A 26,585-nucleotide genomic window follows, 5' to 3' on the forward strand; every position below is an offset into this window, starting at 1 on the left:
CGCGTGCGCCGATTATCCTGAGCGAACCGATCGTGCGCCATTTCTTTCTCTCATCGTTTCTTTCAACAGTCACGTACACAAAAATTTACACTTAAAATATTTTTTTTTATTTCACAATATTTTTTCACAATATTAACAAGTGTTGTTAATTCACCTTTTATATTATTTTTAACTACTATAAATTAGTAAATTAATCACATTAGCACTTTAAAAGAACAAAAAAACTTCAAAACACGTATACGATGAAATCTTGGCTGTAGATGAACATCCTTCCTGCACTGTTCACTGTTGCATGATGTTGCGGCTGTCGATGCTGTTTGATTCCACCCTTGAATGGTCTTCTGAAACACTTGAAATGGAAACACAAGAACATAATTAGCATCGAATAAAAGTGCTGTATATTTTTCAACACTTTTACATACCTTTGAGGACACAGTTCGTTGATAATTCACTATATTAAACCTCCTCAAATCAACGCGTCCATATTGCACTCTCTCGGATCACGAAGTCCGGCAACGCGGACTGTGTGCATGTGCGTGTTCCGCGTTTGCTTCTTCCTTTTTTCTTTGTAAATTGTTTGAAAATCACACTCGGGTCGCTCGGTCAGCACGATCAACACCAACACATTGACAAAACCGCTCACCACAGGGCACGAACGGCAAAAACCACTCAAAAATAGCGAGATGGAATGATGAAAAAGCGAGAGGTCAATATAAAATCTTCGGAAATTGTCAGATGGGGATGACACTTCCAACCAAGATCTATACAACAGAGGTGGAGGAAAACTGATCTAGATGAGATGAGAAATTATACAATCAATGTTGAAGATTCGGTTACACATCGCCTTTATATTTCATCAAAATGTAAAATATATGGACTTTTATGTTGATTTGTTGATACACTTCAATGCTACGGATAATTGCTCAAATTTGATCATTGAATGATGGGACGAATTCAACAGAATATTTTCAAAAATCATAACTACACTTTCGGAATGTGTATACATCACGTGTCCTGCATTCACATTTGATAAATATCTGCATCTGAATTAAAACTGAGGCTTTAATTGTGGTAAAACAATAGGCAGATAATTTTCTATTTTCTATAATTGTGCTAAATTTGGTTTAAAAAATGACCTATGATAAATGTCGCACTCACCCGCTGTGCCGTACACAACACAACAAAGCGCGAATGTCAAAAAGACGCCGCGTTTTTGAAAAACAACGGCAAAACCCGCCATTATGCCAGCCTGCGTATTGTTGCTGTAATTTGTGTACGGTGTAAAGTAAAATTTCATTTTTGTGCCAAGTTTTGTAGAACGTAACGAAAACCAAATCTAGTGCAGTACGCTTGTGAATAGTGTTCGGTTTAAAGGGTAGTGTTATTTTCGTACCGTAACACCGAGTGTTTAGGTGAGCCGCCTTGCGCACAGAATTCGATTGCATCTTTGATCCGGTGGTAACGTCCGCACGTTTCGCGGCAGAGTTTTCTCATTGATCGTGGTTAATCCCTGGCACAGAGAATGAGCTCCGGTGTACCTAAGCTCAGCACCTCGCTGGATGAAAGTCAGCTCAGCCAAGTTCGGGAATGTTTAACCAGCTTCGCCGACCATACGTAAGTAAACATATTGCAATGGCCACTTTATTTCAATACCATATATGTGTGCTCCCTCCTCAGAAGGCAATATGCCAACGATCATTGGTAGACCATTGGTTTTTTGCGGTTACAATTGTTCTTCGACGCGGTCAAGTATTTCATAGTTTGGAGAGATGCGTTCGGATTTGATGTCGTGATTAGCCAACAGCTGATCGCATCTTGCACAATGAAGATACTCGCTGGTGGGTTCCGACAAAAACCAAGACAAACAACAAAGTGGCCAACAAAATAGGAAACAGGAAGCCACCGTTGACGACCATGTTACACCATTTGTGTGCGATCTCACGATCGGAATCTGGTGGGCACCACAATCCGGACAGCAGACGGGTTGTCCTCCAGGCCGCCAACAACTCAGTGACGTTTGATAAAGAACCGATCGTTGTGATTCGATTGAAACTCGTGGACGAAGTTGCTTTCGGTTCGATGGAATGTGTTCAGCATCTTCCGTACTGCTGCTACTGGTGTTACTCGTACTATCGTGAGGATCACTTGCTCGAGATCCGATCCGTATCCTTTTGAGTAATACTTCTGTCTCGGAAACATCTTCACTGGATGATGAAGGGCTCATATTCGCTTCCTGCTGCTTGCCACCAGCTTGCGTGTCGTTTGTCGTCGTGGTTGTTTGATGATCAACCATCTCAGAATGTTCGTTCTGCAGGTGCGCCAGTAATTTCGTTGTGTCCCCACGCTGGCAATCAAATATCAATCCACAATAGACACACTTCACTTTCAGACAACTCATCTCTCTTCGTGTTTCAAATGCAAAGTAATTGCTCAGCACATTCTACATAGCAGGCTACGTTTTTGTGTAGGAAAGGCCAGTATGTACATCTCAGCAGGCCGCGCTTACTGTGAAATTGATTTAGAATAAAAGAACGTCAGCTTTTAATTGGTTCATTTTTTCTTATTTTGTTACACCTCTTGAATTCTGTAAAACACATCTCAAAGTAAATGTGTTTCTTGGGCTCGTAATGAATTAACAAAAATTTATACTTTTGTTTAGCTAAACACATGCCAACCACATGCTTTAAAAGCAGAGAGAAAACCCGTAAAACAGTACGAGAAAAGAAAAACTTAGAACTAAAAACATCTGTTGTGCAAAGGAAACACATTTCGAAGGAGGAGAATTTCCTGTTTCCTGCGAACTACCTGGAAATGGGCTGTCGAGCACCACAATGCTTAGGATGATCCTTTTGTGGCAGCTCAACGATTTTCCTTTCCATCTTCAGCCGTTTGAGTGTATTGCTGCTATCATGAACCTCACCTATAATGCAGCCGGCATAAGGAGCTTCCGATTACCACGTGCTTTAGGTATGCTACCGGGTCACACAAAATCCATCCCAGCGCACATGCTCGACGGTTTCTTTTCTGCTCTCGCATCTCGCAGTGCAACATAGCGTACACGATAGGAACAGATTTCAATTTCTCCATCGCAGTAGTCCATCTCCCGGCGGTATGTTTTGAACTGCACGTTTCATGGTATGTGTGCGTGTGTGTGCCCTCGTCCCTTTTTCTCGCGCTCTTTCCCTTCGCGCTACGCTCGATCACATCTGTTGCATTTGAACCGCGTCATTGCACGCACAGTGTGTTCAATGTGCCATGGTCCAAAAAAGAAAAACAACCCTACGACACTACTCTCCCTTGCACACCAGCGAGCACCCTTTACGGGTTCGGCCTCACAGAGCACATCTTCGCATTGCATTAAACGAATGAGTCGTTTTCCATCGGCTCGAATGCGTGCACCGTAGAACGGAGCAGGTCATACATAGAGTCCGTTACACACAGGAACGGTTTGCCACGTGTAGTGGTACGGTTTCGCGTTATTTTAGGGAGCGTCGTCGTCTTCTTGTACGCGCGCACGCTTTTATCTATCCCGGTCATTCCAACACAAGCGCAAAGACGCGGCTCTCTGTCACGACGACGACGATGCTGCTGTGGGACCGGACTGCCTCGTGCGTCGGTTGCCGTTTACTAGTATTCACGTGAAATCATTGCAGTACGGATCGCGGAACGGAATACGCGCGCGGTCCCGTGAAGATATTACGCTTTTGCCCACGCGCACCGCTTTCGCATAATCGGTTCAATAGATTGTGGATTGCTAGCAGTTTAAAGTGTATTTCGGTTGCATTTATGATACGGTGTACATTGAGTGCAAGATCATTTTGTTTGTTTGTGCTGTGTTTTTTTTTTCAAGTGGTGGCGCTCTGAAATAAATGGTATTTTGTCGGTTGATTTGTTTAGCAGTAAACGACGAAAATGACAAAACGTTTGATTGTTGTGACCAATCAGGCGGAAACGTTGGCTTGCGGTTTGGTGCACGTACCATTCTGGTGGTGATGATGTGGTTTATGATTGTGAAATTAGATAACTTCCTCTGTTTGTGTGGTCCGTTTTTTTTTGCACCCTGTAGTGTATGCTGCTACCCCTTCTGTGAGAAAAATATGCTCCATGTGTCAAATATGTTTTGAACGTATTTGTGTGTGCGTGTTTGAAAATATTCTTAAATCATGGCATGCTTGGTTTAATTTAAATTCATCTCTTTAATGTTTTGACACTTCTGTCGAATCAACATCAGGTTTTTTTTATTATCAGCAGTGAAGTTTTCAAAACAAAAAGAACTCTCGTGCAGAGTGCGAAACAATTGTAATCTCGTATAAAATATGTTTTAGAAAGAGAAGCATAAATTTCCCTAAAACCCCAACACAAACGAATGCTAGTCCTAAAAGCATATACGTACAGCATGCCCACATGCTTATCCAATTGTGCAAATGTGTATGTGTTAGTGATGGAATTAGTAGCTGCCGTCCGCTAGCGTAAGAGCATCATGATGGTAATGGTGAAGGAAGGATGCTGGGCCGCCCTTTCGGATGTTATTTTGCTCTCAGCACACAGCATGCACCGACCATGCGCAAATGATGGAATTGCTTTCTCGTGCCACCACAACACACGGGTTCACGGTTTTTTCCCAACTACACCGATGACGGTACACACGAGAAACTAATTAAAAAAGTGCCATATTATTTACGACACAAGAACCCAAACGTGCTTCGAGCATAATAATGTTTCTATGCAAAGCCATTAAAAGGGCTACAGTTTGTGTTTTGCCGAAAAAATTGAACAATTGTTGAAGAAGTTAAATGTTTATCTCAAGAAAAAAAAAACCCGCCAAGATGGCAATGTGACGTAAAGACTTGGTGAAAATGATTTTGTAAACAAAAACAGTCACTGCGGTTGTTTCAATAGAGAGAAAACAAAGGATGTTAGTGCAAATATCATTCTTGCTGACGGACACGACGGGAATCATGCAAACAGCATATTGGACAGTTTTGTGTACTTGAACAAACAAATAGATAAATAATCGGAATCTTTCAATTGTGCGATCGTGAACGTTTTGGTCCGTCTGTAAAGATAAGTCCACTTATCATAAGCTGCAAATTCATCAGATATCGCCAACACGACAGCGAGTGTATTGTCCCGTGCTTTATTCTCTCAAGTGCATCGTAATTAGCATTTTGCCCGAGATAAAGATCAAGAAGGCAACTGTGCCAGTGTTACTCTTGTGTTTTCGCTTTGTTACGTTCTTCTTATCTTTGGTGACGAAAGTGCTTGTTTGTAATGCATCGATAAAGTGCAACCCGCGTGCACAAATCGTAGTGCTGAATGCTATTCCACGATCAGTGCAGATCATCAGTTCAGTAAAGGCAAGGATTTCTAAAACGGGGTCTACCCAACAAAATCACATTGATGGTTGGTGTTGGTGTGTTGATGAGTCATCAGTGGTGCCGCTGGTGGAAACGTTTGTAAGCTTGCCACACACAACCCTGTTTCTTCTACCCCCGAACTACCCCGACCCTTTAGCTGATGTGATGAAAATGGTTTCTAATCCCAAATCGGTCGTACGTGCCCGAAACGGTATGGGAAATGCACACCAGAGTGAACGGATTTCGTGCACAAGAATAGAAGGAATACGAAAGGCGCTCGTTCGAGTGGCATTGGGATATGCTGGAAGTTGGAAGCGATGATGGCACGCTTTGCATCGCTTTGTATCCGTTTCTAGTGGTCAAGGTTTTCCTTCCTTTTGTTGGAAAATCTGTGGAACGGCTTTGGATTGTATGAATTTACCAGGGAATGTGTGGACAAACAACGGACGGGGACCATAAAACGATGACCCTCATCGTGGTGGGGAAGCTGTGGTCGTTTTGGAAAATTTCTATTTTCGGCTTTGATGAGCAGATATTTGCAGATCTGTGTCGTAAAACGACCTTTTTTGCGAACGATTTCAAGGAGAATTGGAAATCCCAACCTAAAATTTACATTTGTCGAGATTTTTGCTTAATGAAAATATTTGTTCAGTAATTAACTACCGTAAAAGTAGTAAAAAACTATTTTTTTGTATTAATTTAAAGCTACACGTCAAATATTAAATATACAAGATTTGTCCACACAGATATGCTAAGGTAAATTAAGAAGATCGAAAAAAAATCGTTTTGGAATTTTTTTTTAAAGAAAATCCATCTTACATATAGAATGGGAAATGTTTCCATTGAAAAATACACATACGAAAGAGTACATTTAAAAAATTTCAAGTCTTGTTTCGGAGTACTGTAAATACATATGCGTATATTGGGATAAGTTTGAATAAAAATATGAGAGTGTATATCATGATACAAATCCCCAATATGTTTGTTTAATATCGTCTGTACGACGTCTTCCAACTAACTCGTCCATCTACGACATCCCAAGGCTTTCTCTGGACTCTTTGTACGGTACAGTGCACGGTCCCGCGTTACGGCACGCGAAGCACTGAATCGTGGCAATTAATTTACCGTGTTTTAATTAGAACTTTTAAGACGAGAGCAAGAATAACCTCCACAACACACAACACCATTCATTCGGCGATGATGGGGATGTATTGCTGCGCCATATACCGCTTTAAGATCATCTAACGATCCTCTTGCTGCAATGCACTGGTGGTGGCGTATTTCGTGTGCGGTCCATTTTCTTCCCGTTTCACTTTCACTTACTGGTGACAGGAAAATGCAGATCGAATGACAGACTAGAGTGGGACACTTTGAAACCATCGAGTGTGCTACAGTTTCCAGAAGAAAAAAAACCCAAAAAGATGTCGATACATTGAGAGTGAATCTCCAAATTTTCCTCATCAAAAATACACGCACATACAGGCACACGGGATTTTACGTTGGATGGCCTCAACGAGTTCAAAACCCGCATATTTAGAATAAAAGCGTACACCAACTCGTCGACGGAAAAGGATGTTTGATCGACAGTGTGGGGAAGTTTTTTTTGAAAAATTTTTAAAAATAACAACACCCTTGCCGCCACCTCCTCCGCGTTGTGTGTCGGCGGTTGGCCCGTCATATTGTCAGTGTTCGTCCACATGGCAAGTTCGGTTTCCTCTGCCGGATGTTGCCTTTTCGTGCATCATAACGCCATCCACAAGGGCGGTGATCTATTGTAACAGGCGTGCGCGTGTTTCAGTTGTTCTGTACGATCAAAGACGATGGAGTGGGAGCCCATCGAAACCATCGGTAACGGATATATATATAAGCTTCATTTCTTGCTGCACTTTGCCCGTTTCGTTGCCAATCAAAACAAACTATAAATTATACGCAAATACGTTGGATAGATGGAGACGGTTGAGACACTATGGAGCTGTAGTAAAGATCACTTTCGGTTAGAGTGTGAATTCTAGACGAGTCTTTCGGCATTTCGATCAAATTTGTCTCAAGTCAAATTCCCTAAGGACAAGAATGGCTTTTCGTAATAAGAGGACGCGTGGGTTTGCTTCACGATCGTTAGCGATCGCACAGCTGCCTCAATATTACCACCGACGAAAACGTTCCATAAAATTTACTGTAAGCATTAACGTGGCGGATGGTGATCATTCCTCATTGGTGATATTTATAGTATGAAGCGTTTCAAAACAAAAGCCCTGAAATGTTATCAAGACTTCAAGAACAATATATTAGACCAAATCTTCCAAACCGTCTGTGAGTAAAGTTATTCCCCTAACGGAGAACATGCAATTGTTTTGAACGCTATGTTTAGAATCCGGATCTCCAAGCTACAACTGGGCGTTTAAATCAAATTTGAACGAATACCCCTAAAGTGCATCCGTCGTGGGTAAAGATACCATAAATTGGAACGATGCACTTAAGATTTCTGTGCCGTTTTGTTCCATCGTCGATCGGTTGGTCTAAGTCTCTCAAAGTTTCGTCCCCCCAGTTCCACATATTCAGACATCTATTTCACATCCGACTAAGACTTATTTCATCGAAACGATACGATCCTCTCCTTCAATGCTCATCACTGGAATTTAGTGGGGATTTGCACCCAACCGATAATAGCGTATTAGTGTACCAATCTTAATCTCATCTGATATCCCGATGACGTTGAAAGAATCTAAAAAATCCCTTCCCAAAAGAAAGAAGAAAAAAATCCATCCACTGAATGAGCTGTTTATTGCATTTTTCCAAAACCGAATTTTTACGGCTTTATATACGAAACGATCCACCCATATACCTCGGGCCCTAGTGTTCTATGGCCCACGGACGAGATGTGCTGTGCTGTGAGATGTCTAAATTTAAATCACAACTTCTCCTGTGCACAGTAGTATTTCGTGTCCATCCATCCATATTATCCGTACCGTGCGTGTTCGAAGTAACCGTCGGTGGTGTGCGACTTGCGTCCACGACCTCACCTAGCATTGCGACGTAGCTTAGGTGCTGGTGATGTTTCTTCTTCCTGTGCGTTAGTCTACCGATCAGTACCCGTTGGTCTCGTTGGTCAGAATTTACCTTCCGTACGTGTGTACCTCTTCTTGTAGCTGCCAAAAGATCGTCCGCTTGCAGGCGACGGTGTCTCGTGTAACACACGTTTTTCGTTTGAAGTACCTAACCGTCCACGGAATGCCTTGACGTCCCAAATTGGGAAAAGACATCTTCAAAGAGAGCACTCCGACACGGGACAAAACGGTCGCTGCTTTTGGGAAAGATCGCGAAAACGATCGCGTGGAACGTTTTTTTTTCGTTAAACACGTGTTGCGTAATCTATCATCTCGATTGGAACGTTGCGCACGTGGCACGCTACTACTAGTAGCGGACGCGACGGAATTGAATTGAAATTACTGGAACAACGTTAGCGTTGTTTTGTTGAGTACGCGTTGGCAAGAAGGTGGTAGTTCGGGACAGTTGGTAGTGCAACACCGATTGAATGCTAATTGTGTTCGTCTAACAGTGCCCATAGCGTACGATCGATGATGTTTGCATGGTGTTTAATACACACCCATCCTACGCATTATCCACGCCCACGTGGCCGGTTTATTTCCTCTTCGAAATACGCGCGCATGTGGTTGTCCGTTTGTCCACTTCTGCACAGAATTGTCTATTCTATAGAGACGTTATTTTTTGTGTAATTTGGATTTGACCTGTATCGTCGATCGCCATCATCTCCAAAAAGGGGGAAGCAACAAGTATGCAAATTGTGTTTGGGAGAGCTTGAGAGGAAATTAACGGAAATCGTTATTCTTCCCCACGTGTTAACACCCTTCTAGTCAATTTGAATTATACATTTTATGCTAATCAGCACACAATAGTGCGCACTCGATCACCTTCAGGTTGATCTCAATTAAGTGTCTTATGTCTTTGGGTGATCTATATTTTTTGTTATTGTGTCCAATATTTATATTCCTCACGAAACATGTTCGTTTTTCTACAATGAAAAGGAACCCTGCCCCAGGGCAAAAGAAAAGAAATCATGAAAGATAAATGGTGCCAAAAATCACTTGCAGCTATTAAAACCCGGCTGTGCCAACGAAGAAATAGTTCAACTAACCGTTTCAAAGTTCTCACGACACCGTGTCGCCGGCCGCCGTTTAAGCAATAGCCGTTGTCTCGTTTACAACACTTCACAGACGCTTAAATGTGTGCGGTTTTGGGTTTTGTGGTGTCCCGTTCGTGTTTGGTAGACAGGTTAGAGCTACTAAAAGTCAAGTATCTTTTAGCACACAAGTGTTTTGTGTGTGTGCTGAGTTTATCCCTTCAAACATTCCTCTGCCATGCTCTGCCCAGCCAATCGATCTTGCTCGGATACAGAAGATTGTAAACACACCGTGTTGTTGTTTGTTGTGCATGTCTGGGATGGTCAAAGCGAATGTACGATTTTCAATAAATTGCATTTTGTTTACTACCGAATTGAGTTTAAACTGACGAGACAAAGGAACTTAGTGTCTAGACGTATGGTTCGATCTCTTGTACACACGATGGCGACTGTTGAATTCTTGCGGCTAGCGATTCTTCCATAATTAGTGTTGTTTTTTGAATCTTGAAATACCAATGAAAAAGACTGAGCAAATCTGATTACATTTTCTCTCCTCACGTTCTTATTTGGCCGGAAAATAATAACATTGATGTATAAATGCGCTAAAATGAATTGCAATCAAAAGAGGAAAATTAATTGGAGTGGTAATTCATTCAATTCCCAACCATTGGACGTATTTTGGCAGCCATTGGGAACTGCATGCGATTCGGTTGTCTCATTCAAAACTGCTCTATTTTTAGGACCATTGAAATGCCGCCCATAACCTTCAATGGCACTACTGATCGATCGTCCAAAGGCCACATAACAACACGCGCTTGTCCGGCCAGCTGCATAACTCAATCGAAGCGATCAATAGTCCCACATCCCATCATGCTAAGGTCACAAACCTTGGCGGTGGAAGAGTACGTGATTTAATGCTGTATTAAAATGGACATTGGTTTGGATTATTTGCAAATCAATTTCCTAATGCTCTCGTCTCGTCTGTGCTGTTTGAGACAGATACAAATCTACAGAATTTTAAATACTTTTACCAAAACCTAAACCCAACTTTACTACGAGACGACACACTCCCAACACTCCCAGTCTGATGAGCTTGTTCGAAGGGACGAAAGCCATTTGGAGTCAACCAACAGCACACGAAACATGTAGTCGGGTTACCATGGCTTTGGCGCATAGTGTAAACAAATTCCACCGCACCAAAACCTGCTGCGAAACCAGCAAGTCCTGCTATGCCGGACTTTCAAGGAGAAACCTTTCTCGGGTCTGTTGGATCGCTCCTTTCGCTGGCTTGGAGATGTGTTCGGGGAGTTCTGTCTAGCACAGGTAACTCACACAGTTCAGGGCAAGTTAGAGAGACCTCCTACAGGTTTGGGGAGCATACAGTGTGACCCAGTTCAAACACGCACCAGGACATTAAGTAACGAGTAAAGGGCAAAACCGCCGCTGGTTAGCTTCTTGTTTAGTACACTACAACACTCACGGTTGTTTGTGTCTAGCTTCCTTGGTGGCAGTAGTAGTGCTACGTCCCGTTCCGATTGTCGTCGTACAAGTTGAAACAGTGGTTGTACTGTCAGCAGTACCCCATCACCTTCATTGCATTTAGTGCTGTGCTCGGTTGGGGTCGGTCCAATGTTCAATCAACAGAGAAGTGCAATCGCAAGGGAAACGTGCGTACACATTGGATTGAAAGAAACATTGAACCGAAAATAAACGGCAAACTGTGCCGTACGACGGACGGGATTGTAGATACCAACCCCAAACAACACAAGTTCCGACATCATAACAAAGCAAAGGTATGTGGGAGTGTACAAAAAGGAGAAATATGATTTGTCTACGTGTGTTTAAAGGTTTTTTTTTAGTAAAATAAGCATTAAAAGTATGTTACGTAAAAAAGGATATTTTTTTTGTATTAATAATGTTAATGATTATGAATAGATTATTAGGCAAGTCTTAGTGTACCCCTTTGAACGTAAGGTTAACACATTATGTTGGAGAACAAGAAACAACAACACGGAGAGTGTGTTTACATAAGGAAACTCCCATTCGTCATCATCATCCATTTCCCCCGAAAAGGGGAGAAACTACGTCCAACTTCACCCAACCAAACCGGAAGAAGCATTAGATGGTCGAAAAGTAAAGGATTGATTGCCCAACGGAGTGTGTTGAAAGATGCAACTGTTAAAGACATCATTATTCGCCGTTCTTGTTGTTGTTTTATAAAGTTTCATAATGAAGCAAGTTGAAAGCAGCAGTGTGTCGGGATTATGTTTCGTGGCTAATTGATCGTTTTAAAGCGACTGCCCCCCGTGTGTGTGTAAACAAAATGTTCTCCTGTTCGGCAGCATATCAGTAGGGATTTCCCTTTGGCCTCATTTTACAACTATTTTTGAGCGTAATCAACCGGACACTACGCCGTGATGTACACGTCACAATATGTACTTTTTTTGGACAATGCTTCAAACAATGAGTTTCTCGAGCAGATGAACTAATCGTTCATAAACTAATCGTTCATGAACTGGCAGGCCTGGATTCTGGATTGGAAGCTCTGTTTCCGTGTGCATTTCAGAGATGTGCAAAGCGAGTAAGAGTGAGATAGTGAGTTGAATCGTTGTATTGAACGAATTTCCTTCACTCACCACGAGGAGTTTTAGCGACTCTTTTTTGACTTACTCACTCATGTGTGTAAGTCGAGTTGCAAAAAGAGAAAATACATGAGTTGAATCGAAAATGTGCGAATGAGTTCAAACAAAAATGAGTTGAAACGAAACGTTTGATACACAAGAGTTGAAATGGAATACATGTGTACAATACCCAAACTAGCCAAATGAATATACTCCTCGTTCTGCCTAAAGGTCCATTTAGTGATCGAGTGAAAGTGAACGTGAAATCGCTCTGTGATATTCTGGCAGATGGAGATTGACATTTCAAATCAAGCGAAATCATTCAGTTAACACAAACAACGTAAACATAGCAAAAGTGTATTTCAATCGTTGGTGATACAATTGATGGATAATGGAAATTACACACTTTTTAATACTGTGTTGGGACATTTGTCACACAACGAATACAGAATGTTAAACAAATGGAATGAAAAAATTCTTATAATATTTTCATTATGGGACAGTAAAATAAAAACAAAATAACATTTATCAATTAATGTTGAATTAATTATTCATTTTAAAAATAACAAACCCCATCAATTTATTTAAATACTCGCCTGTGAGAATTTTTAATAATATTTTTCACGGTGAAATCCATTTCAGAATTCCCTGACTATTCTGAAAGTGAACGGTTCTATTCAAATTATTCGCCGCAGCAAACCGGTAATTGTGAACCGCATCAATCATTTGACAGCTATTCGCTCCATGGAGATTTCCACGGTGATTTCACGGTAAAATTTAATGGTGAGCGGGGAATAACAAGGAAACATATTAAATTCAATATTTGAGTCACTTTAAAAATGCCAACATTTGGGGAATTTAATTTCCTATCTTTTGGTGTATAACACATAATATTTGGACAATTATTTTGTGAAATATGTTCAAAAAACAAAATTTCACGTTCACTTTCACTCGATCACTAAATGGACCTTAACTATCAAACCTGAATAAGCGAACCAGCGGACTAGTCTGATCGGCAAGGACATGAAACGGGATTCGCCTCTGATTTATGATTTTTTTTTTATTTTTTAATCTTTTTTTATTTAAAGCATTATTTAAGTGAAAAGAAACTTATTTCAAGCAATTCGCATTAAAATAAATCAATTTATAAAATTTTGCTAAATTTCCCAAAGAAAAGCTAAGCTTATAGCCTTAGGAAATTTTCAAACTTTAAGGTTTTTTTTTAATTTTTTTTTATCTTTTTTTTTTAATTTAAAACATTGTTTTAGTGAAAAGGAACTTATTGCAACAATTTCGCATTAAAATAAAACAAATTTTTAAATGTTGCTAAATTGCTCAAAAAAATGGCAAGGGGTACCCCTTATGAAATTTTCGAGTTGAAAATTTTTTAAATTTTTTTTTGTTATTTTTTATTCTTTTTTTCTTTTAAAACATTAGTTGAGTTAAAAGAAACTTATTGCAACAAATTCGCAATAAAATATATCACATTTCAAATTTTTGCTGAATTGCAGAAAAATGAGGAACATTTTACATTTTCTCAAACAGGGTATGGAACTTGGTTCCTCGAATAACTTCTGGCACAGACATCTGAGAGCATGGCCGTCCAGGAAGAAAATGTAGCCATTGGTGCCATCTATCGACCACAGGTTAAAGATTGGAGGTCCGTTAGATACCGACCGAGTTATAGGCAAAACTTGGTGCGAAAATGAACCTTAGTAGATTGACAAATTTATAGATTTTTTTAAATTTTTTTATTATTTTTTATCTTTTTTTAATTTAAAGCATTGTTTGAGTGAAAAGGAACTTATTGCAGCAATTTCGCATTAAAATAAAACAAATTTTTAAATTTTGCTAAATTGCTCAAAAAAATGGCAAGGGGTACCCCTTATGAAATTTTCGAGTTGAAAATTTTTTAAATTTTTTTTTGTTTTTTTTATTCTTTTTTTCTTTTAAAACATTATTTGAGTTAAAAGAAACTTATTGCATCATTAAAATATATCACATTTATAAATTTTGCAATATTACTTCAAAAAAAGAGCCTAAGGCTATACAGCCTTAGGAGATTGGCATATTTATAGAAACATCTGAGACATCTATACCGGCATACAGACATCTGTAGGCATGACCGTCCATGAAGAAAATGTAGCCATTGGTGCCACCTATTGACCACAAGTTAAAGTTTGGCGATCCGTTGGATACCGACCGAGTTATAGACAAAACTTGGTGCGAAAATGAGGAAAATTTTACATTTTCTCAAACAGGGTATGCAACTTGGTTCCTCGCATAACTTCTGGCACAGAAATCTCAGAGCATGGCCGTCCAAGAAGAAAATGTAGCCATAGATGTCATCTATCGACCACAGGTTAAAGATTGGAGATCCGTTGGATACCGACCGGATATAGGTAAAATTTGGTGCAAAAATGAGGAAAATTTTCATTTTTTTTGAATTTTTTTATTATTTTTCACTCTTTTTTTATTTCAAGCATTATTAGAGTGAAAAAAAACTCATTGCAACCCATTGGCATTAAAATAAAACAATTTAAATTTTTTTGCAAAATTTCCCAAAAAAATCGTAAGGGGTAAGCCTTATGAAATTTTCGAGTTGAAATTTTTTTTAATTTTTTTTGTTACTTTTTATTCTTTTCTTCTTTTAAAGCATTATTTGAGTGAAAAGAAACTTATTTCAACCAATTCGCATTTCAATAAATTAATTTATAAAATTTTTAAATAAATAAATTATAAAAAAGCTAAGGCCTTAGGAGATTTATGCCGGATTTTTTATGACTCCGAAATGAGTCGTTAAACGAGCTGACTCTTAATAACGACTCATTCACATCTGAGTTGATTCACTAAAAAGAATTGTAATTCTCATCTCTAGTGCATTGATATATTGAATTTTGTTCTGGCACAACTTGGAATAGAATAGAGAATTCATTCCAATGCTTCGAGAAATGTGGTTTTGCTTGTTGCTACAGCTCCGAGGGAAATGTGTTGTCCGATGAAATCATCGTCTTGTGCTCTCGTACGATCGACGTTGACTAACCCCGAGGCAGCTGATTTGTTGATTTGCTTCTGATTCTGTTTTGATTTGCTGCTGCTGTTGTATTTCTTACTTGCAATGCAAAACATGACCATGGAGAGATGATGTTGGAAAAGTAAAGGCAACAAAGCGACGTTTACCGAAGCGATCGCGGAGTTTTGCAATGTGAAGAACAAGGCACCTCTTTAACATGTTTTACATGGATTCGTTCTGGTGTGTTGTCACATTTCTGTACCATCTTCAATGTGTTGAATCGTATTTATTGTGGTTTATATTTACTGACTTTCTTGAGTTTTGTTTGGTTCTGTTGTGGGGTATCGTTTCCGGCGCTAATGACAATTGATCCGCAGGAAATGTATCGCTCGATCATTCCATTGGAATAGTTTACATGGGAAGGAAATGCGGCGGAAAGGAAGTGTACTAATCCATTTCAACCTGTCATCATTGTAATGTAAACTATTCCAATCAAAAAATCTTGATGAATGCCTTATGTCGTTGATGGGGAAAGATTTTTCATCCATAGATTGATGTGTACATTAATTTATCGTATTTTTTCATAATGGAAAGTTTATATTTGTTGTTGGTTTTAGAAACAGTATTAATTAAGGAATTTTTTGGCCAAAAAAAATTATTTCTGAATGTTTTACAAATAGTGAATATTTGTAGAAGTTTCCCTTCTGTTAGCCTCTATCCGGGTTATGCATTTATCATGATGAAAAATAAACATTACCACGTCCGCTGATCTCATTATTGTATCCACGTGTTTCGTTAAGCAAATAATCATCATCACCACCAGGCGCCTCCACCACACACGTGTAGCAACGGACGTTCGCGTCAGCGATCGCGATATGTTACTGATTAGTTTTCAAAACCGACCTATTCGCGTATTAAATTTTAACGATATATTCTATTTTTAGTTTTTTTACAAACATGCCATTTGTATGAATGAAAAGTGCGTGTGTGTGAAAAGATACATAAATTTGTGTTAAGTTAAAAAAAGGAAGAAAAATGAACGATGAGTTCGAACGGCAACATCCCGCAGTTATTCCGTCCAGTTACATCCGCCCAGGATGGTGTCCAAAATGATCGTTAAAACCCCAGTGGGATACCTTATTCTGGGGGGTTTGGTGTTTGTGTGTGTTTAGGTGAAAAGCTCCACAGGCAAATCAGCAGAAACGTTGCGTAGTGAGTAGCAGTAGTAGCAGTACCGACCGCGGTTTTAGGTTCTTCCGCCAAATGCTTACACTTACCGGAACGGCAAACAGATCTAGCACATAACTTTAAGTGTGTTGCTTGCGGGGGAGAAGGGAGAACCACATCCGAAAAGGAACCAATTTTTATGTGCCAAAGAAAAGTGACCAGAAACCAAACAGAGCGCGAGAAAACTCGCTAGGAACCAAAAAAAAAAACGAAACGTAAACGGTGAAAGAGAAGTCTCGGGAGTAGCAAAAAACAATCATGTCTGGAATCTTCAAATATACACCCAACCGGACGGCAGCGTCTACGCCGAATCGGCGATCAGCATTCGGGACTGGATTCGGGTAAGAGCAAAAGTGAACCAAACCAACGAAAACTGAGCGATGTGTTATGAATGCGCAACTTAAAATTAAAAATGCTTCCCGTAGCTGTTGCAACCGAAGTGATCCTCTCAACTTTTGAGACCGCAATTCATTCGAGTGTGTAGATCGAAACTAATGGCTAATGGTGGAGCATATGGTGCTTTACCCTTGTAATGGTTTATGCAATATACTTAAGTGGTAAAAGGAGAAGAGTCCCCTGAAAATGTTACTCAAGCTATAATCTAAAACTGATAAACGTTAAGTAAAATGCAAGATTTTGTTTAGAATTTTGAGCGGTCCTTGGACGACTTTTTGGCCTTAACTTCTAGGCCCAGCACTATTATCGTTAATGGGAGAAGCGTGTTTAGGCAAAATAAAATCCATTAGTTGACCAGAACGTCACGGAAGGGAACTAAATTTCATACTAACGCAATGCTAATGTGAAGAGTCACTAAAATCGAAGTGATTCACGTTCTGAATGTTCTTTTGGGTGTTCAAGGTTTCACAAGTTTGTTTATAGTTGTATATTTGTTAGGCAATATTACAATGTCCAACAACATCTATTTAGTTAGAGATTGTGGATTTCAAGAAATCCGATAAAGAACCTCAACGTATAAAGAGGTTCATATTTAACTCCTTATCTTGCTAAAAGCCAGAACTCTCGGGGATTATTTGAGTGAACTCAAAAATTATAACATCTTTATCTTTCCAAATCGACTGTTTGCGTACGGCAGAAAAGACTCAACATTTTTTGGTCTACGATCGTAACACTGCCTGACTTCTCTGAACCTTCTGGACTGGTTTCGTTCAAACCACTCAAAAAGAGGTTAATAATTGAATCAATTGAATGTGCTTTGTGTGTGCCAACGGTTGATGAAATCATATTCTCAAAGTGATGAATGTACAATACCACCATCAACACAGGTCCGATACTGCAATGCATCAAAATAGCAAGGCCACAGAACGCCATTTTGTTCGCTTCCGTTTCAATGCTGCGCTGGTGTACCTAGTGAGCGAATGATTAGATGGCAAAAATCTCACTTCGAAACTGCTCCCGTATATGTTGCGAATCGACATTGAAAAGATCAACGCCCTGAGCTAATCAACCTGCTTGTTAATGCGCTCTCTGTGTGTGTGTGTGTGGACGATGCATCCTAATGAATATGGCCCTGCCAAACAGACACGGAAGAGAAGCTCCACAATTAGAACATATCTTTTTTTGTTGCCTCTGTCTGACCCATGTCCGAGTTATGTTACGCCAAGCGATTAAAATGTACTTTTCCGTCTAATGAGCTTAATAAGGTTCAAGAGTATAACGCACACATGCATCCACACAAACGCACATGGGATCATATTTCAATTCCGGTCGACATCAGCATTTATCTTATCCACCAGACACAGACGGAAAGGCCAGTAGAATGATTACACGGATGATAAGTGTTATAAAGTGATGCAATTTCGTACTTAAAACACCCACCAAGTCATCCAGTCGGTCTGGGATGGGACTCCCGTGTAGGTGTTGCCCAATCTAATGTGGGACACGATTTCTCGAATTCTTTTTAAGAACGAACATATCGTTTGATCAACAACTACCCATCCCGAGAAATCGTAGTTTTGCTTCGACTAGATCCAAATAATCATTTATAGCGCCCCGGCATGATGATGATGATGCTGTGGCAGCACATTCACCCACGGTTACAATCAAGATGAATGCTCCACATCAATCAGACCATAAAAGAGGCAATATTTACTGCGCCCTGTGGGCAGAAACAATCGATTTGATTTAAATTGTGATCTTTAGCGTATAAATCTCGTCTTGAGCATACATATCGGTGAGTTATGTTGTGTTGGGAGGATGTTTCAACAACATAGACAGAAAAGAATTGTTGTGACCAGCTTTAACGAAGAGATTTTCTTCATCCAAGAAATGGTTTTTAAGCGTATTTGTGTAACAAAAAGGGAAACATTTGCAGTGAAATTGATATTCTTCCCATTTTCTAATCTTGTCTCTTTCATACTTTTCTTTACAGAAGTCCCGGCGTTCACCAGGATGCCACCATGGATAACTCATGTAAGTATAAGAAAAAGTGAGATTTACATTTTTAGCATGTTAGTTCAATGAAAAGTTGGACACAAAGAAATCAATACCTTATGATATAATCGTAAAAGGCAAAAACTTATGGCTGATATGGATGAAGATAGAAAAACAAGCAAAGATACGTATTATAGGTGCAAAATGGAAAACATTAGCAAACGATGTAAGGAAATTGAAAAGAAATTCAAATTTGCAATTCGTCCCGTGAGATCGTCCAGAGTAGAAGCGTCCTCTGTTGGAGAATTTTTTTCCTAATTGTTGTCAGGTTTGGCCTGCTTTGTTGTGATTGAATTAGAGATGTGCAAAGTGAGTAAGAGTGAGATAGTGAGTTGAAACGTTGTAGTGAACGAGTTTCGTTCACTCATCACGATGAGTTTTAGCGACTCTTTTTTCACTTACTCACTCATGAGTGTAAACATGTAGCCGTGGTGAGTCGAGTTGCTAAAAGAGTAAATACGTGAGTTGAAACAAAAATGAGTTGAAACGAAACGTTTGATACACATGAGTTGAAACGCAATACATGTGTACAATACCCAAACTAGCCAAATAAATATACTTCTCGTTCTGCCTAACTATCAAACATGCATAAGCGAACAAGCGGGCTAGACTGATCAGCATTGACATGAAACGGGATACTTATTCGGATATTTATTATCCTACTCACTCATGAGTACATTCATTTGGCTAGTTTGGGTATGGTACACATATTTTCCGTTTCAACTCATGTATATCAAACGGTTAGTTTCAATTCATTTTCGTTTCAACTCATTTTTGTTTCAACTCATTTTTGTTTCAACTCATTTTCGTTTCAACTCATTTTTGTTTCAACTCATTTTCGTTTCAACTCACGTATTTACTCTTTTAGCAACTCGACTCACCACGGCTACATGCTTACACTCATGAGTGAGTAAATTGACCGAACCGGGTTTTTTATGACTCCGAAATGAGTCGATAAACGAGCTGACTCCTTATACCGACTCATTCACTCTGAGTTGACTCACTGAAAAGAGTCGTTATTCTCATCTCTAGATTGAATAGCTTGTGCGTTACCCCTGCACTCAGATTAATATTGAATTTTCCTATCAAAAGGTGTTAATTTAAAGTAGTAAGCTATGACACCCAACATAGTTATCTCCACTACACTGAAGTAACTGACAGAATGCTCCACGAAGGTTTATTCTTGTATCGATAGTTAACCAAACACGTGAATTCGAGAAACTCTCCTTCGATTACTAGTAATATTTGGAAAAGAATCCATACTGGACATTAGAAGAATTGATTGAGTGTGTTGGAAAATGGAAGGAGCAAAACGAAAATTGTGTTGGAGTGACTCTGTTACGCCGCCCGTTGTGCACCAGGAAGAAAATGCAACCCACTCCAGTGGCCAGTCGCATAAATCGTCATCAACTATACATATAATCCGTCCATTCGAATCTTCCTACGGTATTTTAGCAAGTTTAGCGGCTATTTTCATACTCCGAGTAGCGGAATTCCTGCCGGGTACGGTTGTATAATTTGGTTAAAATTTTCATTTCACAGATGCGATGGGATTTCGTTCTCCGTCGATAAATGCCCTCGCCGGTCACGGTTCACCCGTTCAGGTGCGATCGTTACGCGACAACGAGGAGGAAATCTCGACGCTGCGCAAGGAAAACTTCAACCTGAAGTTACGCATTTACTTCCTCGAGCAGAAGGCGGGCATCTGCACGGACAGTGACACTCCCATACTGGGTGTGACCAGCTCATCATCCACGACGACGAACACGTCATGCGATGGCAATTATCTGAAGCAAAACATCGATCTTAAGGTACGTTTTCCGAAGCAATCTACTTCACCCGGTTCTATGTGTGTCATGCCACACCAAAAATGCATTTCGGGGGGCAATTTTCCACGGCTCAGTAAGCACCGTGCGTAAAGCGAACCATAATGGAGTTTGGAGGTTTTTGGACGACCGTAGTGAATAATTTTGTTTACGCACGATTAAACGTTGCAGGTCGAGGTAGAATCATTACGACAGGATCTCCAGAACAAGCATGACCTTCTCTGCCAGGCGGCTAAGGCGATGGAAGTGCTGGAGGAAAGCCACAAAAAGGCGGAAGAGAAACACCGGGAGATGGTAAACGATTTGAACAATCGCATCGAGATGCACCAGCTGGAAATTAAGTCGCTGGAAAAGATGGCAAGTGAGCTGCAGCACCAGCATCGCGAACTACAACTCTCGACCAGTCGGGCGGCAGCCTTCGAAGAGGTGACGAATGGTGATCAACTGAACGCCGACACCACGACCGGCAAAGGCACGATACGCGATAATGTTGGTGAGAGTTTGCTAGACTTTCTCGATACGGTGCAGCAACACAGTGAGCTGAGTGTACAGGAGAAGCTGAAGCTGCTCGAAATGGAGAACGCCGTCCGGCAGTGTCAGGAACGGAATGAGGGACTGAGCCGCCAGTTGGAACAGCTGCAAACCGTGATCGATGAAAAGACGGGTAAAATAAGCCAGCTAGAGGTGGAGCTGGGCGAGCTGCGGTTTGAAAATGCGGAACTGCGCGAAGAAAGTGAGAAACCGCAATCTAATGTTGAGGTACGTTTAAACTGTCCATAGCGTCTAATATTATAATTGTATATATTTGTTTATTGACTTCAAGTTATTTACTTTTATTTCGTGATTTGGCTGATGGGTTTAATGATCAATGGATCAACTTTTTTCTATCAATTGCGCGCTTTAAGGAATCGTTTGATACAACAACCGGTAGCGAATGTTTAGTAACGAATCGAAACGATCGTTCACAAGCCACACTAAAATATTTCCACCAAGAGCAACCGCAATGTGTTCAATATTTTACGCTCGAAAAATCCGTTGATGTAGCAAACTCTATCACTGACGACAATAGTACAACCACGCAGCAAACCAATCAGCCTAACGTTTGCTTCCCTTGTGAGGAACTACAGACCTACAATCCTCGGAGGAGGGTCACTGCCAGAAGGGGCAAAAGATATAGCAGCAATTCCCCGACAGCCCATCTCCTGTGCCGTCGCATTATCAACGAGTGGGTGAATCAGTATTTTATGATTGAATCACGGCCTACAAATGATGAGTACGGTGCAAACTGCTGGAATGAAATTAATCATAAGCAAAAGCAAGATTGGTCCACCATCGTCCGATGGTGTTTGCAAAAGCTGAAACTATCGAGCAACGTTGTCGTCAGGTCCGATTTATGATTTGAAATAATGTTTCGTATCAAAATGAATTACTATTCTTTTGAAATTGAAATTGCTGTTGAGTTCATTAAATTTTTGTTACAATAAAGAAGATATTCTGAACGCTTGGGTATGATTATTGGAAAGTTGAACAAAATGTGCTAATTGTTTGTTTGTTTTATTTGCATTGTTTCCAGATCGAACGGCTTAAGCAGCAAAACTTCGACGTTCGTTCCGAGCTTGCGGAGAAACTGTGCGTTCTCGATGATACGGAAGCAAAACTGAGGGAGAAAACGATGGAATGTACCAAGTCGTGCAAAATGGTTGAGAAGCTGATCAAAACCATAACGGAGCAGGATAAGGAGCTGGAAAAGTTGAAGCGAAACTCGGTAAGATAATCGCACGTCTAATCCTTTGAGCGGCTCCATATGCTCGTAGAAATAGTTATTTGTTTGACATTTTTTAAAAGAAGAGCAGCTACATATATTGGAGGCGTAGTGCTTCTATTTGATTGTATACACAGTCAAGACTTCGCAAATTTTTCAGGGCGCAAAAAACCGTTCTACAGTTCTATTATTGTAGTGCTGTTTGTGGCGCTTCGTCCAAAATGTATTGAAAAAAGATATAGAAATCCAGCACTTTATTTAACGTTATTATTTCATTTTAATATTTTCCCGTTACTACGATAAAACGATGTGTTTGAAGCCGGTTGAGTTGAATGGTCGTGAACCGAATCGGAAGGTATATTATCATTTTTTTATTGATTTCACACATATTTACACTGCACCATTATTATTACGTTGCACACATATTCTAATGTGCGTTTCTTTTCTGTACATACATTTGCATTCAACCAACAATCGACAGTCAAGCGTTCGTGGTGGAAAACCTAGTCCAAACATAATTAGTACAAGTCGCCGTTAAATCATCTTGTCATAAAACTCCCCCCCTTCGGATGTCCTCGCCTATTTATTCTTCGTAAATCTCGCTCCTAGTGGAGAGTTTAAATTTGTTTTAAACGTGTTTTATTTAAATCATTGACTGTGAGTAATATTTCTTTATAAGAAAATGATCATATTACATTATCTTGGTGATGGAACGAGGGGCTTTTAATGGTCTGTAAAATATCGACCCAACAAACGGTGCTTTAACAACACTTCCGCATACGTTACACGGTCGCCCATCATCCCCTTTTGCTGCACCGTCAAACAATTCACGGTTTTGTGTGAAATAATATAATTTATGTGACTATTTTTGTTTTTACTATTATTACAATTCAAATGAAAAATGTTTGTCCTTTGTGTTTTTGCAGAACATATCACTTGCGTCCGAGCACGGCACTGTGGGTAGTAGCTTGCCCTCGGTTCCCGAAATCGTAGACCAGGACCGTAAACCGGTCAGCCAGACGGAGTACGATGCGTTGGTGCAGCGGGCCAAGCTACTTCAGCAAAAGAACGATACGCTCATTCACAAGCTGTGCGGCAACGGTGGTGGCAATGGTGATCATCGTAACGATCGCAACATCATCATCAAGCAGCTAAACGATGAGCTCATCAAAGCGCGGGAAGAGGCGGAAAAGGCACAAAAGTGGCGCAAGGAGTATGCGGAAATGTGTGCCATTTCGACGCATCGTTTGGAAGAGTTGGCCGGTTTTCTCGACTCGTTGCTCCGGAACAAGGAACTGATCGGTTCACTGTCGACGGATAGCCGCAAAGCGATTCGCAATGCGGTCGATCGAAGTTTGGACCTGTCGCGCAGCCTAAACATGTCCATCTCGGTGACCGGTTTGTCGCTGATCGGTAACAACAGTCTGGCACAGCTCAGCTGTCTGTCCGGATATTTGGATCATTCGATCGGTGTTGTTGGTGGAGAACCTGGCCAGAGTGGTAGCGACGATGTTGACGAGTACGACAAAGAAAACCGTATGACAAACATTAAGGGACAAACAATTGCTAGCCAGCACAACAGCAGCGGCACGTTCGTTGGTGGAATTAATCAAACAAAGCAAATGATTGAAACGCTTCGTGCAGAAAATAAGGCTCTTCGAGGTGAATTGATGGAACATCAGCAGCAGCAACAGCAACGACCACGGCGACGTGAAAGTAAAGAGCGCAAATCCTTACCGATTGGGGAAATTTATTCCGACTCGGAAACGTGGTCCGAGCCTGATCGAGGTGTATCAAAGGCACGCATCGGTCTAGAGGACAGCAACGCACTGAAACAGAAGAATTCCTCCACCGGTGGTCCAGTAGCCACCATCAACACATCCGCTTCCGGTGCGCTAGAACTAAGTTCCACCTCGGACAATGAACCGTTTGCGTTGACCGGTGTTACAGGTACTGGTAGTTTCAGTGCGCAACAACGTAAATCATTTTCAGCGGTCGAAATTAAGCAACTGCAAGATACGGTCGCATCGCTTAACAGAGATCTTCAGGATAAAAACGGCACCATACTCAACATCCAGAGCCAGCTGGTAGATCTGGACAGTGCACTGCAGCGGGAACGGATCCGTTTGGCGAACGCACAATCCGAAGCGAACGGAAGCCGGCAACAGTCCGAACAGTGGGAGCGGGAAGCGAAAGAGTCGAGAGAAAAGGCTGAACGAGCGGCGGAACGATTGGTCGTGCTGGAGAGTGACATCCGGCAGCGCGATGCACTGATCGAGAAGCTGCGAAAGGAGCGTGAACAGGCGGCCGTCGATTTGCGCGTTGCGGTCATGAAGCTAGAAACCATGCACACCGAGTACGGCGAGCTTCAGCAACGGCACCGGCGCGAACTTGACGCAATCCTGGCAAAGGAACAGCAGCAGCTGGACGAGCTACGCCAAAGCTTAACCGAATCATTCCGCAACGAGTTGCAGCTGAAGCAGCAGTCGTTCGACACCGCTCTGGCACAGAACTACATCTCCAAAAACATCCACCAGGAGAAGGTGCGCGAACTGAACGAGCTGCACTATCGGCTGGAGGATGCGCACAATGACCTTTCCACCATGGCGCAGGCGGAAGAAACGCTCCGCAAGCAGGTGGCCGACTGCGAGCGCAATGTGCTGGCGATGAAGAAAAGCCTCGACGAGGCTACGCTTCAAGCGTCCAAAGCTGCGGTCGAACGTACCAAAGCGCTCAACGAGAAGCGTCAGCTCGAGAGTGAACTGGGACTCGTGCGGGACGAGCTGACGCAGCTCAAGGTGGAAAAGAACGAACTAAACGAGCAGCTGCAGGCGATCGTGCGGGCCAAGCAGAGCACGCGTAGCCCACGGACGCAGGACGGTGGACACCTGTCGACATCGGGCACCGATGAGGAACCGATTGTCCGTAGGCAACTGGAGAACTCTTCGCCCGATCTGGGCATTGAGAGTGATCCGGGCCGTCTGTCGAACGTGGAGCTAGTGCACGGTGGAGAGTTGAAGTTTGCCACCTCTCCACAACAGCGCCCATTATTCAAAACCCTGGAACTGACGAAATCGATGTCAAATCTGCTATTGAATCCGGCACTGGAAGGTGCGTTGAAACGATCATTCGATGTTGTTGGGGATCGATTAATACATTCTTGTTTTCTTTTCTTTTTTCAGTCAAATTAGAGGACGGAGAATCGTCGAAGGGTGGCGAACAGGAACAGGATGAAGCTACAACGATTGTAAAGCACGACTGTGCCAAAATCGAAGTCGATTATCGGGATTTGGTGCATCGTTACAACAAAACGCGCCAATGTTTGGCGGTGGCCTACGATAAGATTAAATCGTCGAACAAGGTGAAGAAGCAGCTCGAGGTAGACTTAAAGCAACAGATTCACAAGACGCACGCCGTGCTAAAGACGGTGCACCGTAACATGGATCCAAACGACGGTAACAGCTGTAACTGAAACCGAAGATTTGCTGCGCCTGTGTCGCCGTGAAGCACCACAACACCAATACTTACAACATTTTGAAGAGTTTTAACCAATTTTGTATATAATAAGCAAGGGAACGATTGCAGTGAAAAACAAAAACCATGTGACAAGGAAACTGTTCCATATTCCATTTCGGCGTCAGATCGTATGATGCTGTGTACATTTTTACTTGAGCCTGGGAAGGAACACATACATGCTGTGTAAATATGATGGTAACTGATGAGATGAATGAGATTTAGTTTGTGGGGACAGAAGAAACAGAAGAGTTTTACAAAAGAAAGCGTTGAAGTAATTACCCATGAGATTAGAGAGAGAACGAGTGAAGAATTAATGGTAGAGTAGAATGGTAGCGTGAGTGCGAGCAAGAAGAATGTGAGACTAATTTATTGTGAACTGTTATTATGATAATGCGTGTGTTGGCGTGCTGATTTGAAACGGTGAATGGGGACTAGACAGCAGAAAACAAATGTGAAAATAAATCCAATATTGTTTGATAAGAGACACATGTGTAGCTCCTTTTACCATTTCTATTGCAGGATCAAATGGAGCCATTTGGAGCCATTTCTGGACTCTATCAGGTTGAACTGGGGTGTGTTAAGGTAGATGTGAAATCCTTCCACCTTTCCCGACCTTTTGCTTGGCGAAAGAGATTCTTTCTCAAATTTTCCCTAAAAAAACCCATTTCGAACAA

General features: G+C 41.2%; 2 protein-coding genes across 7 annotated transcripts in view; one reads left to right on the forward strand and one right to left on the reverse strand.

The window, feature by feature from the left end:
• LOC125764971 (tyrosine-protein phosphatase corkscrew-like) overlaps positions 1–26,585 on the reverse strand; it is a 168,233-nt gene that overhangs the window by 116,520 nt on the left and 25,128 nt on the right. The gene's annotated exons all lie outside the window — the stretch shown is intronic.
• LOC125764921 (centrosomin) lies at positions 1,222–26,395 on the forward strand. Of its 6 annotated transcripts, none has more exons than XM_049429644.1 (9): positions 3,658–3,734; positions 16,074–16,697; positions 18,746–18,786; positions 20,350–20,618; positions 20,805–21,392; positions 22,207–22,398; positions 22,715–22,750; positions 23,322–25,506; positions 25,578–26,395. In XM_049429644.1, exons 2-9 carry the CDS (start codon positions 16,615–16,617, stop codon positions 25,865–25,867), a joined length of 3,684 nt encoding a protein of 1,227 aa, XP_049285601.1. In that variant the 5' UTR covers positions 3,658–3,734; positions 16,074–16,614; the 3' UTR covers positions 25,868–26,395. The 6 variants fall into 6 exon arrangements, with proteins under 6 accessions (XP_049285599.1, XP_049285601.1, XP_049285600.1 ...); XM_049429643.1 differs by lacking the exon at positions 3,658–3,734 and adding an exon at positions 3,758–3,872; XM_049429642.1 differs by lacking the exons at positions 3,658–3,734; positions 16,074–16,697 and adding an exon at positions 1,222–1,614.

Source organism: Anopheles funestus, chromosome 2RL (assembly GCF_943734845.2).
Source record: "Anopheles funestus chromosome 2RL, idAnoFuneDA-416_04, whole genome shotgun sequence".
NCBI classification, from domain to species: domain Eukaryota; kingdom Metazoa; phylum Arthropoda; class Insecta; order Diptera; family Culicidae; genus Anopheles; species Anopheles funestus.